The 13,493-nt window shown below is 35.9% G+C and overlaps 1 protein-coding gene across 3 annotated transcripts in view; it reads right to left on the bottom strand.

The window, feature by feature from the left end:
• MGAT4D (MGAT4 family member D) overlaps positions 1 to 13,493 on the bottom strand; it is a 36,783-nt gene that overhangs the window by 9,353 nt on the left and 13,937 nt on the right. For all 3 annotated transcript variants that reach the window (XM_090138643.1, XM_090138642.1, XM_031588816.2), the window contains exons 3-9: positions 11,968 to 12,102; positions 9,896 to 10,029; positions 7,420 to 7,466; positions 6,017 to 6,130; positions 4,548 to 4,623; positions 1,051 to 1,162; positions 31 to 161 (exon numbers count right to left, since the gene is read on the bottom strand). In XM_090138643.1, coding sequence (XP_089994769.1) covers positions 31 to 161; positions 1,051 to 1,162; positions 4,548 to 4,623; positions 6,017 to 6,130; positions 7,420 to 7,466; positions 9,896 to 10,029; positions 11,968 to 12,102 — 749 coding nt within the window. The remainder of the gene's footprint in view (positions 1 to 30; positions 162 to 1,050; positions 1,163 to 4,547; positions 4,624 to 6,016; positions 6,131 to 7,419; positions 7,467 to 9,895; positions 10,030 to 11,967; positions 12,103 to 13,493) is intronic.

Genomic DNA, 13,493 nt, shown 5'->3' with positions numbered 1-13,493 from the left:
TTATTTTCAGAAATGCATAGACATACTTACTGCATTCTTTTCTGGATTGCACACTTTGACCCAGAACAGGTGGTCAAGAAGCCAGTCTATGGGCTTATCCTTATAGAACATCAGAAAAAATTCTACTATAAGTGGCAAGTCTTCTGATTTAAACAATTTTCCTGAAAGCAAGACAAGTTGGATATTTCAATATTTTTCTACTTCTGCACAGGAAGCGTTCAACAGCTTTATGTTTTGGAGTAGCCATGGCCTTAAATGCACAGACACAATTCTGATATTTAATGGAAGTTTTACATAGGTTTCTGCTTTGGAACTTAACTCCGTCGCATGCATGAAGACATTCTCACATAGTCAACCAGGTGAGTAGACAAGCACGCAGTTATATCCTGGTTCCAACAGAAATTTGCCAGTCATTTCTATCCGTGTTTCAGATGAAAAAGTCTGAGCAACCTCTCAAATTGTTAGGCATACGATTTCAATGGCAATTATATACTGACTATACTTAGGTTAAGACCTAAATAAAATTTGTCTTTAAAACTCTATCAATATTCATTTAGTTCTTTTGCTATTTTTATTAGCAGATTTTGTTAGATTTCTTTGTTTGACCTAACACAAGTGTTATCGCAAGTAAATCATCTTGTAACCTAAGAAAAAAATGCAAAAGGGAACTTACTACTATAAAAACAGGAAAACAAAAAAAGAAAAAAAACTTTACCACAATATGGGATGCATGTTCTGCTCCACAAAGGAAAGAAAATAGATGTTATACAGGTTGTACAAATTCCATTTGTGAAAAGAAGGCTGCAGGAGCACGTAGTGCCCTGATACACAACAAATTGCTTCTTACAGGAACCAAACAACTAGATCCTATGCTGCATTAGAAAGACCGTGCCAATGAGCACAGAAAGTAAAAGGCTTCCAGTGGAAGCATTCCTAAAGAGACAGTTAAGTTCTGATATACAAGTTCTGCCACATAAGAAATGTAATTCTGAATGAAATCTGCTTGAACAGCTCCAAACCAACTGACAGTGCTGAGGTCTTAATACTTACCAATAAATCCAAGCTGGGAGAACTCAAGAACCATCCAGTCTTGGGACTGTTCAGCAGCAAAGTTTTCTATGCTTTGAATGTAATCAGGTTTGGCTATAATATCATCTTCCAGCTAGGAGAAACAAAAAGAACAAAGCCAACTGATGGTTTTACTGCTTGCAGAGGAGGTGGTGGTGTTGCCCCACGTGAGTGATAATCACACGATGACTGGCTGCTGCACAGTCTGTAGCGAAGCTGTGCCATACTGCAGTGGATTGCTATTTTGCTTCTACATATCACTGTTTTGGTATCATTCATTAAACACTTACTTCCCATGATCGCTTCTCTTTCACTTAGAAAAAAAAATCAAACAAACAACCATAACGCAAAAAGATAGAGGTTAAGGAAAATAACAGAGAGTTTGTACTGAAGTTGTACAAGCACTGATAAGCAGCATAAGCAAACTGCTTGGGAAGAAAAACTTTTAAAGCAGATGGCCTGTGGCTTGACAGATTAGCCCAGGCAGACTCTGTTATACCTAAAAGGTGATGGAGAACTGGGGAAGCTTATTGACACGTGAGTGCAACGCATTTCAGGGAGTGCTCGTTGTGGAAGAAGGAACACGCTGTAAAACAGCTGAAGGGCAGGAATACATAGAACTTTCAGCAGGTTGTGAAGGCTGAAGCTGAACGCAGCAGCAAAGCCAACTAAAGGATAGTCAGAAAAGGAAGATGGTTCCCATCAAGGAAATGGGAAAGACTTGGCAGTTTTTGCACAGTTTTCAGAGAAGAATGGGAGATCTGAAAAATAGAAGCTGTGCCGATTACTAAATCTGCAGATGATGATTCTGAACAAAGAGTTTAGAGGCAAATAAAATAAAGCAATATAAAAAATAATTTAGGAGAAAGTAAATCAGGACTTGAATGTGGTACGAATGAGAAAAACACAGGAAGAGGAGTCAAAGTCTTCAGGAAAATATTGTTGGAGTGCAGTGTATCGATGCAAATAATTTGATCTAACTGCTTTATTGCTTCTGGTGTTCGTCTGATAGCATTTGAATCTGGTTCACAGAGCTAAATTGGTAGAAAACGAATGCTATGGGGAATAAATGGTTTCCTGCTGGTTTTGCACATTCAACAGATTCAGCAACAAAAGTCTAAGGGAGCAGGTCCACAGCTTTAAGCTGAAGTTGGTCATTAGAGGTGTACAAGCGTAAGGCTAGGGAGGGAGAAATGGGTCATCAACAGTGAAACAAGGAAGTAGGACAAAATTGAAAGACAAGGTGAAGAGATCTGCGTTGATTCTGCCAGCTTATGCTGATGGTAAGTTATCAAAAAACAGATGAACTGAGGGCAAAGTTAACTGTTAATAACAGGATCTGAGATCTGAGGTTGGAGTTAAGGAGACAGTTACACAGAAAACAACACAAAAAAAACCAAACCAACAAACCACCTCTAACACTAAACGTAAAGGGAGGAGAGGAAGGAATCAAAGAGAGTTTCAGAGAATCCTCAAAGAGAAATTGAGTGAAAACAAATAAGGAAAGGCAAAGAGAACAGTATCTCAAAAATACCTTCATATCTCACAAAAACCTCCATACTAAGAAACACCAGAAGAAAACATAAGAAAAAAAATAGAGAGCCTGTAATGCAAAGTGGTTGTGAATGTGTTATGAACATAATTTTGACTAGGGAGAGGTCTGAAATGGCCTCTTCCAGAGCTGAAAGTGGTTATTAGACAATATAATTTGATCTCCTATGTAATACATGCTAAAAAAAGTAATTTAATTGTACTGAGCCCCATGTCTTGTGTTCCACTAAGCATATCTTCTTGAAGAGCGTTTGCCATTGCTTAGGGATTTCAGTATCAGTTATTCTTTTCAGTAAGTTACATTCTATGCAATTACCTTTAATACACTGCACCTACATTCTACTTCAGATTTTTCTGGTTTCAGCTTACAGCCACTTGTTCTTCACATGCTCTTATCTGCAAAAGGAAGTTACGAAGGGGCTGTACGCAGCTTGATCAGGAAGTTGGAGATAAAAACTGTCTAGTTCATTTTGCCTGATTGCCATCTAAGAGTATCCCTAAGAGAAGTTAGAATCAAGAAGCAACGAGAGCTGTAGCATATAAGGGAAGTGTAGGCATCTGATAGGAATGCATCTTCCTTTCTAAATTATACTAGTGTATTTTTCTGTTTGAATCACTGTTCAGCAAATCTGAAGATTGCTAAGCTGAGAAATCTCACTCTCTCATTTTCTACAGAAATAGTTGATTTATTAAAATCCTGGTTTTTTAGTATAAAGAAAATGTCAGATAAAAATACACTTTTATGAAAGTCATTTAACTTAAAGCTCTACCAAATAGGAGGCTTATTTACAGCTACATCTCTCTCTCTATATGTTGTATGTAAAGACACAATGCAGCTCCCCAGCCTCCCTGAGGAAAACCTTATGAAGCAAAAAAAAACAAAAAAAAAACCAACAAAACCACTTGAGCAGTAATTCAATTAACTGAGTACCAAGTTTATAACAGATTTTAACAAAGGATTCTAATTGATTTAATGTTTTATGTTTGCTCGCATGAACATTGATAGAAAACACTTCCCCACAATTGCTGCAAAAATGCTTTCATATGTAAAATGTTTCAGAATGAACGCAGTCTACAGGAACACAAAGAACAAAATCTCCTCATAACTAGTCCTGGATTTGGAAGCCTGATTTTAAGCTATGCTAAAATCCCATGAATTCGTCTCTGATATTATTAAAGTGTCTCAACTGGCCCTGGTAAATTCCAGGAAATATAGAGAAAACCATTGCTTCAAAATGTTCTTATCTTATTAAGAAAACGTCAGCATAATTTCACTACAATCAAACCAGGTATGTCTTCATCTAAACTTCCTGGGTTGAAAACTTTCTTCTCAGAATTGCCACTATTCCTGTTGTTTGTGTGTTCTTTTTTTTTAATCTCATGATTCCACAAAAGCTGCCTAAGTCACAACAGTGTTCTACAGCTTTGTCGCTGTGGAACGCAAATCTAGAATGATGGCTAAACCTAAGTGTGAATGCATGAGGATCTTCTTAAAATCTAACACTAAATCATCTGGTGAATTAAGGATTCGTACAAACATGCTGCATAACCTTGTCACTGGTGTCTCTATACTGGAATATTTCCTTATCTGGAAAAGTTATCTAAAGTCTTTCGGTTCTTCATGCCTTGGACTGTAACCTGGACTTATTACCATTATTCTGCACCAGATGAAAATACTCTGAATTCTGACACTCTTTACCTAGTTACTTTATCATCACATGTCATGGAGGTACAGATAAATTTAATGAAATAATTAAACTATGTAGCTGCAAGATATGTATACAAACACAGAAATATATAGATGTTTCTAAAGAACACAAAAAACACACAGGAAACAACATTTTTATTGAAGCCTTAGGAAACAAAAAGTCAAAAGTTAATAATCAATAGAGATGTATTGGAGCTGCTTAATGATCATGTGAACATACCTGTAAATAAAATGTTCCCTTAGGTTGAGCATACAGCATTAAAAAGCTATAATCCAAATTCTGTTTCGTTCTCCACCTAAACATAAGCAGTACATTCTGAAAATCTTCTTGGGTAATTTCCAAAAGTTATTTGTATAGTAAAAGCATTAGAGCAATAAAATCAAAAGGTTGAGTATTTTAACTCATTGATAAGTGAAGAAGAAGAAATCAAGTAGTATTTTTGATCTAAAAATTTCCTTTTAATTGGTGTAGACATCAGCAAATAATTTGAATTCCCCATAAAATTTTATGTTAGCTAATTTAAATCTGTATCAACTCATCCTGAAGTGTTCTAAATGTTTAACAAGTAGATTCATTTCAAATGACTTAAAGAGTCTACTCATTACATTATGAACAGTAGAGGTCAATACACAATTATTATTTAAAGATCATTCACAGCATTATAAAACTGAGTGCTTTTACTGATCAAGAATAGAGAAGCAGGTAGGCAAAAATTTCTGATTCTGGAAAAAAAAATTCATTTTCTGATTTAAATGCAAACCCAGATTTTTCTCTGTGAAGTACACCATCTCATTTTACCAAGGGAGGAAGCTGGTACTCAATATTCAGTGCCAAGTATCAGTACATAAAACAGTTAACATCAAAGTGCACTCCCAGTGTACCTGATTCAAAACTAATCATACCTGAAACTTAAGTACCTAAGAATGCTTATGCTCTGGAAAACAGAATGTTTATCTATAAATCCCTTATACTTGCTGAGTTCAATCAACCAAAACTCTAAGTACTGCACACCTATTGCTGCACTGTTTATGTAGCTACTAGGCATGCTACTTCTTTTTTGCATAAATTACAGTTATTGTTGGTCAAAAGAAAATTAGTTTCCTCCAGTTGATCAATTCTGTTAGGTTATAATCCCAGCTTTAGTGAATTTGAATGAAATCCCCAGAAGTTAAATCATTAACGGTACTAAGAAACGTCCATAATCACAAGTTAAGTCATTAATTACACCCACATTAATTGTCACTAGTTATTAAAGGAGCCACATGGGCTTTTCTTTGTGCATTCTCAGATCCTCTCTCTTGTTTGTTAGATAAAATATTTCTTATGCTTTGTTTTTCCTTTATCACTAGATTATCTAGCCTATCATCTCTTGGCATTATCAGCTCTAAAACCTATGGGATGCCCAGAGACAGGACACTGGCTGTCACTCTGAAGGCCATGTACAGCATTAGCTCTTCACAAGAACTTCTTGCATAATGGTTTAAATAAATAAAGAAGTACATAAATGGGGGAGAGGGGGGAGGGGGAAAAAGGGAAGGGGAAAGGAAGAAGGAAGGGAAGAGTACACTTGAGGTCCATTACCTCTCAAATACAAAAACCATATCACTTCAAACAACAATGACTTTTGAATAATTTTCCATTTTATACTCTTAGAAAAGAGCTCTTAGGTTTTATCAAAGCTGTCTTACCTTACTCTGTCCTCTGAATCCCCAAATGATTTCCTCAGATTGGAAAGCTCTGGATAATAAGAAGCAGGAGGAGAAATAATCTCTAGAACTCCAGACTGCACCTCTCTGGGGAAGCTATGAAGAAAAATTTAGAGAGACTCCATTTTTCAAAAAGATTTTTGACTGTAACCACACACAGTGCTCTCAAAAATTGCACCTGCATCTCCAGAAGTGGAATTCACAAGTCTAGCAAAGAACATAATCACACACTTTGCCAGGTAGGGGCATTAGGAACCAAGATGAGATCCTTGACAACCATTAGAACAGGCAGTACAGTATCTCTCTCAAGTAACAGAAAACATGAAAGAGAATTTTGAATTGGAAATCATATAAAAATGTAGCAGTAATTAACAGTGAAATTCATTACCTAGAATTACAGGTAACTGTGCAAGAACTACCATGCTCCTTACTCTTCCTCAATCTACTTTTACATTCCAACCAAAATGACACTGTCTTTAATGGAGGCCTGGCATGGAGGTTTAGGTCTCAGCTCTATTGTCCATTTTAAAAGTCACTGACAAAGCATATATCATCTCTTGCTTTCTTTCAGATAAGTGCAGTTCTGAGCTTTCAGCCTTACCTATGTTGTGACTGTTAGCTACGCTACACCGCTTCTTAGAAAGCAGCTTTCATCAGACCAAATGAATCTACCAATGAATGCATTCTTCTACCCGAGCACTGTTTTTTAGCAGTGTTCTTCTCAGGTTTTTCACAGCTGTAGATGTCTATGTGAAAGAATGCAAAGCAAAACTGCACTAGGATCCAAGGCTTCATTTGTTACTGCTAATGTTAATTTTGCATGGCCAAGAATATCCATCTTATGTTACCCATCATTTAGTAGTGCTTCACATTATGTTATAATCTGATTGCTGCCCCAAATCCACTGCCTTCATGAAATAGGGACTAACAAGGAAACAAAAACACCCAGAAATTATGATAAATATCATGACTGTAGGGCTATGAAGTCAGGGGGGACTGAATACATGTAGCCCAGGTGCTTTCAATTGTATCATTAAATTTACAGAGAAAAGAATTAGGATCAAGTAAATATTTGTCAAGAGACTTGAGCTGAGACCTCATTTGATTATTTAAAGCATATTTATGAACATAAAAAGGAAAATAAACTAATATACATCCTTGTGTTCTGAATTTATGATACACATACTAAGACTGCACCTTTGTCTCATTTCTTAGCAGTTCCATTTCAATATTACAGTAGTGTTATAATATATATATATAATACAGCAGTTCAATATTCAATATTATAGTAGTGTTACAATCTATTGCTGAAATGCTCTAATTCTTCCCATAAAAGCTCAAAACTTGTCTATCAGCTGTTGAATGTTGCACTGCACAGGACTTACCTGGTTTTAACACTTTCTGCAACACCGTTAACATATTCTGCATTCACCTAAAGAAAAGAAGCAGGCTTTCATTTCAAGTCACTCATTTTTGCATTAAGCAACATTTTGTAGGAAATATTTACATGAAAACACTTCATTTCTATTCTCTAATTTATTTCATTAGAAGCAAGAGCAATACGTTACAGTTATATTTCCACTACAGGGCAGTATGACATTTTGTTTTTTCATTACTTCTGCAGATAGCAAAGCTATTTTCTGCAGAAACTGTTCTACAGCTCTCACTTACACCAGAAAAGCACAGCTGTATAACTGTCACTAAAAGGAATTATTTGGGATTAATTATCCAAATATCACAGAAGAGGCCTGTGGCTGTTGAAAAGAGTTGCCTAAGTAAGATTTTATAAAGCTAACAACACAACATGTTTATTTAGTTCCTTTTTAGTATAACAAACTTATGGTTCTTAGTCTGAAAACTTTGAGGATATACTTGTTTGGTGCTCCTATTTGATGAAATTAACAGTTCTGGTATGGAAAACACATCTGTTAAATATGAAGCTGCTCCAAAAGTAGTGCCTCCCATTTTATTATTTTGCCCCATGACATCAGAGACGGATGTTGGTGGTATGGCAGTAGAGGTTGAACCTTCCCACCAATATTCCAACAGATGGCAGTAGAGAGGCGCTCTGACAAAACGGTGTCTGATACAGAAGGGTGTATGAACCAAAGGGATGCTAGTGAACTTCCCCATAAGGAAAAAACTGCACATTCATCAATGCCTGCTGAACGTTTATGAAGACCAAACAGTGGATGGTGGTGGGTGGTGCATTTTCAGCAGTGGCGACAGCAGGTTGCCTCCACTGGTGCAGATGTTTACGAGAATGCATAGCTAATGGTGGGACCTATGCTGAAAAACAGGGTTTTATAGCAGAGAATTTTCTCCATCAAATAGTAGTATTGAGTTCTTCATATCTGCTATAATTTCCATGGAAATAAATAGGAGGCATTACTTTTGGAGTGACCAACATACATTATGCAGTGCCAAATTTAATGAATGTGTTCCCAAAGCAATCCAATACCTGTCTTAGCAGTTAAGGTAATTTTTTTTTCTCTAATACAGAAGTGATCATTACCATCTATACAACAAAACTGTAATAAGTGAGAAAAAAAATGGGATAAGTAAAAAAACAACACACCATTCAACACCCTGCAAGGCAATAAATTACTCTGAGTTAACCCATGATGTAAACATTCACCTTGATCTTTGGAAGCTTTGTGAAAAAAAGGAAGGTGTGCATTCATGATCACTGAACACATCTGCCCTTTTCCCATAACTACATGTTCTTATCATCTCTCATATCAGTACAGTTCACAGTTCACCTACTGTGATTTACTGCATAGCTGAAAAATGAAAGTTGCATGAACCTGACTTTGGGGATGAAAGAAAGGGGAGAGACCGACTCTTGCAGCAGCAATTTAATCTTCAATAAGCTGAACTGGACTCTTAATAAAACTTAAGCTACTCTTTGTTAAAAAATGCACTTTTAGAACTGTCCACAGTGAGAAACTGTACAATTTCAGAAGTTGACTATTAAAAAAACAAATAATTCTCTGAAGGACTGTAATAGAAGGTTTATCTAAATGACAGTTAAGATTTATCTAAAGTTTAGACTGTGGGGCTATTTCTGTTGACAGTATTACAGTTGCAAAAGCTATCATAAACTGTTACTCAACTGAAAAATAAACTTTAACTCTTAATGAGTATCCACATGTATTCACTGAGAAGATGTTCATCATGAATACATTCAGTTCATTTGTGAAATGTAATGTCTTTTATGGAAAGACAAAGAACTATTAAAAACAAGTTTCGAATAACTGCTGTCTTTCACCTGCTAGCAAATGTCACCAGATCTCTTCTGTATTTTTTTCAGGTGTGCTCAAGACAACTTGAAATGAAAAAGCAAATCACTTGCCACTAGTATTTTACCTTGAGAACTGTTTATTTTTCCAAATATGGAGCGCTCATGTCTCTGAACAATTTAAAACTACTTTGTTTTTTTAAAAAAGTCTCCAATATGCTAAGGTACTTCACAATATATATATATGATGTCAAAATAGAAGATAATTAAGCTGTATTTTTTGTTAGACAGAATAAATGTACTTTCTTCAGGTGAAGAACTTACTTTTCATACTTTTGATAGCCTACCATTTTCAGATAAAATAATAAATTTGTATGATTTTAATATCAAAATCTGACTGAATCAGCTGTGTTTATAAATGTAATATGGGCATTTTTCCCCCTTCAGACATCTGAGTTACAGTATTTTCCGCATATGAAGACTGGCTCATCCAGCTCTGAAGAAACCCTTCACAAAGCCTGAAGGCAGTACTTAACAACACCTTCTACACTTTCATACTAGGACAAGAATTTCCAAGTTGTCTCTCTCTTAGCATGTTGAAGCTTCTCACACAAACTTACCTCTGCTACAAAGATGATTATTACACAGTCATTCTTTTGCTTTTCAGAAAGTCCATGCAATAGGGAACGAAGCGTGCTCATCAGGTAACTTTGTTTTTCCCTTTTCACAGTAGGAATACCCATCACCAGTGAGACTGCAAAGAAAGAAATGAAAAGTCAAAACATCTTATGTCAAGTGAACGTAAATTCCATTTTAATTCTGGTTTGAGATAACTTTGGGTCATCTGAATGGAACTATAATGTTAGAAGATAATCACTGCCATGAACATTCATTGATTGGTTTACGTGGTGACATTCAATGCTGCTACAGGACAATGACAGCATTTGCCTTGCTACCACGAAGAAATATATCCATGTATGCTTAGGTTAGAGATACCTATGCCTGTGTTACAAGCACCAGTTTCTGCTACACAGATGATAAATATTTGGGATATAATGCTAGTTCTGGCAAACACATGTATCTGCTACTGAGTTTCAGAAGTGGCTATTGCAAAATAAATAATAATTCTTGGTATGGAGTTTGAGATCTGAGTAACAGTAAGAATTAAAACTACACTGTTTTAGTGAGAAAGTTCTCACAGGTCATGAATGGTGGCAATCTCAGAAAGAAATCCACATAAAAAAAATCTTGATTTGTTTAACTGTTATGAACTAATAGCTATAATGTAGTGAGAAGAACAAAGAAATGTATCATTATTAATCATTATTAAGAAGAAAGGAACTTAAATTGACTCTGACAAAGACTGACCTAGTAGTGGAACTGTGTTATATCACCAGACTGTAAGGAGCACTTCTTTCTTTTATTGGTGAGGGCATTAGTGAATTCAGTGACCTCATACAGCTCAATAAATCTATGTAATTCTTAGTCCTTGTAGAATATTCCTTTTTACAAAAAAAAAAAAAAAAAAAAAAAAAAAAAAAAAAAAAAAAAAAAACCAACACAGGAGGTTGGTATGGAAGTTAAGGGTTCTGAAGGAAACGAATAGGTTCAGTTAGTGACCTGCTCCAGACTTCATCATTGGTGCCAGCATCAACTTAAAAACACAGATGTTCCATGTTCCTTTCCAGCACACAGCTAGCTAAACACTAGGCTTTTGTTTGTTCTTAAACACTGAAGGTCAACTTGCACACAACAGCAAGACCTGACTGCAGTCTTGCTATTGTGATTTTCACTTACAAAGAAATAAAAATTCAAAGTAGAGTGTTTTTTCACAGCTTATAGCTGACTATTTCTGGCCTTTTGCAGACAGATCTGTGAGCACTCCAGTGAGAACCATAGTATTAAACCATGCTGCTCCAACTACACCTTCTAATGAGAAAACTGTAGAAAGTTATCCATTGTCACGGGCCCTGCCAAGTCATTTCTGAATCAAATTAGAAGTGCTGCCAATGTTTCTTCGCATTAAATCAGCCCCACAGAAAAGTCAAAATTAAAAAAACAAACAAACAAAAAACCAGCAAAATAGTTTGTTAATTCATTGCTTGCTTTCTGCCTTTGACTACCCTTCTTACTTACAGCTTAACAGTTGGGAGAAGATGCAACTTAGTAATTTGTATTATAGTTCACTGCAATGCATTACAATTTGTGCAGTTCACTGCAATGCAATACAAGTTGTCAGTGGATTGCTCAGATGGATGAAACAGTTAGACTGAAGATATATTAATGTCTTTCAGATGATAACATCACCTTACCACCTGCTTCATCCTTAGCCAACTAACTGTACTGTAAACTGTCCACTGCTTCCTTATTTATTATACTTTTGTGGGAAAAAAAATGTCCAGCAATGCTTCTTAGCTATATGAAAATGTGACTAAACAGGAAAGAATATTGTTTATCAATTATGATTATTTTTGTTGACATTTTAAAAAGTTTACCAAAATACTTTGGGGTAAGGACTTGAAATTAGGATGGGAGTGATAGGTACTTTGGCCATTCTCATTTATTCATTTGGCAAGTTTATAAAATTTTCAGAGAAAAACCCCTCACAACTTTGAGCATGTGTCATAGCTAGAATTTAGTACAAACTATGAATAAAATGTATGTATAAAATACAAACTAAACTATTTCTTACCTCCAGTTCTCTGTTGTCCAATAACAACATTTGGAAAAATGGCATCTTCATATTCTCGAAGGTGAGGTAGGTAGTAGTACAGGTTTGTAAGATGCATGGGGAGTTTTCTGGTGTCATTTAATACTTTCATACCATCTTAAAGAAACAACAAATCCAGAGGTAAACATAAAAAATAAAGCTGGCAGCTATTATTTCACCTATTCCAACTAGCTGTTATTTTAGCTGATTACCACACACAATTTTATTCCATCAGAATCGTTCATCAAAAATGATTATTTGTAACACACTGCATAATGATTAACAATTGCCCTGCCTGGTAGTCAAATCCTGTTTCAGACTAATGGAACTTTTCCAGTTTCTCTGATCTATCTCAGAAATGGACGTGCCAAGATCCCACAGATGAATCTGCAGTAATGTGCATCAGCACTCACACACTGCAGTCAGCATGAGCCCCTCCTGTGGAACACCAGTGGAGAACAGCACAGCACAACCCTCCCCACAGATATCATTCATTTCCTAGCTTCTTTTCCTTCATACATGCATTCCTGAGTGATCCAGTGATGGTAAACAGTCTTTAAAATAAATTTAATAAAAAAGTGAACAACTGAATTCTAAAATCATTGCAGATGTACTTATAAGCTGACAGAAGAAAACTATACTGACCGTAAGATACCCACAGGAGCTGAGAGGGTACGTATGATGCAAAAAAAAAAAAAAAAAAAAAAAAAGGTATTTGAATGGACTGAAAGGTTTCATCGTAGAAAGAAAACAGAAAGAAAGCCCCTCCTATGAATTTATCTATGGTAGTTCTTACTTCAGAGGCTGCCTCCTCAAGATACTTCAGCAGTTTTGCAGAGAGGCTGGTGCTCGTGTACTCCACAGTATTAGAGCAACACCTTCACTGCTTTTTGTAAACAATGTGACATTAGCAACCTTCCAAGCTGCAGAAGAATTGAAAACCCATGGTCTTACAGTCTGCAGCAGGGCAGCAGAAAGCTTATTGACTTAGAAAGTTATGAAAGAAATGCACCTAACGTGAGGCCTCAAATTTACCAGTGTACAAAATTACTTAGTACGAGCCCTACAAATCACCATAACCTGCTTTACTCATTCATCTTTGCTCAGTGAAGGTTTCCCAAAAGGCTGAATGTTTAAAATTTTTCAATATTCAGAAGATAGTCCCACTGAAAATCAGGAAATCAGCAGAGATTCCCCAGTCCTAATGTTTAATTAAACAAAACAAAATCCAAGAACAAAAGCAAAATATGCAAACAACAACAACAAAACACTCCCTAAGCAACCACACAAACAGAAATATCTACCTCCAAGTATTTGGGTATGAAAAAGAGACCCAGTAGACCTTCACCTTGCTTTGCATTAAACGTACTGGAATTTTGTGGCATATCAACTTTCTTTGCTGCTGTTTAAATACCTTTGCAGTTTTATAGGACTTTCCATTTTTATTAGGAATTAGTATCTATCAAGGGCTGCACAAGGGACTTCAGTTGGATTGTGTGCAATGAAAG

The sequence above is a fragment of the Phasianus colchicus genome, chromosome 4 (genome assembly GCF_987193195.1).
Source record: "Phasianus colchicus chromosome 4, bPhaCol1.hap1.1, whole genome shotgun sequence".
Classification (NCBI taxonomy): Eukaryota; Metazoa; Chordata; class Aves; order Galliformes; family Phasianidae; genus Phasianus; species Phasianus colchicus.
Note: the sequence above shows the minus strand (reverse complement) of the source record. Positions and strands in the feature narration are given on the sequence as shown.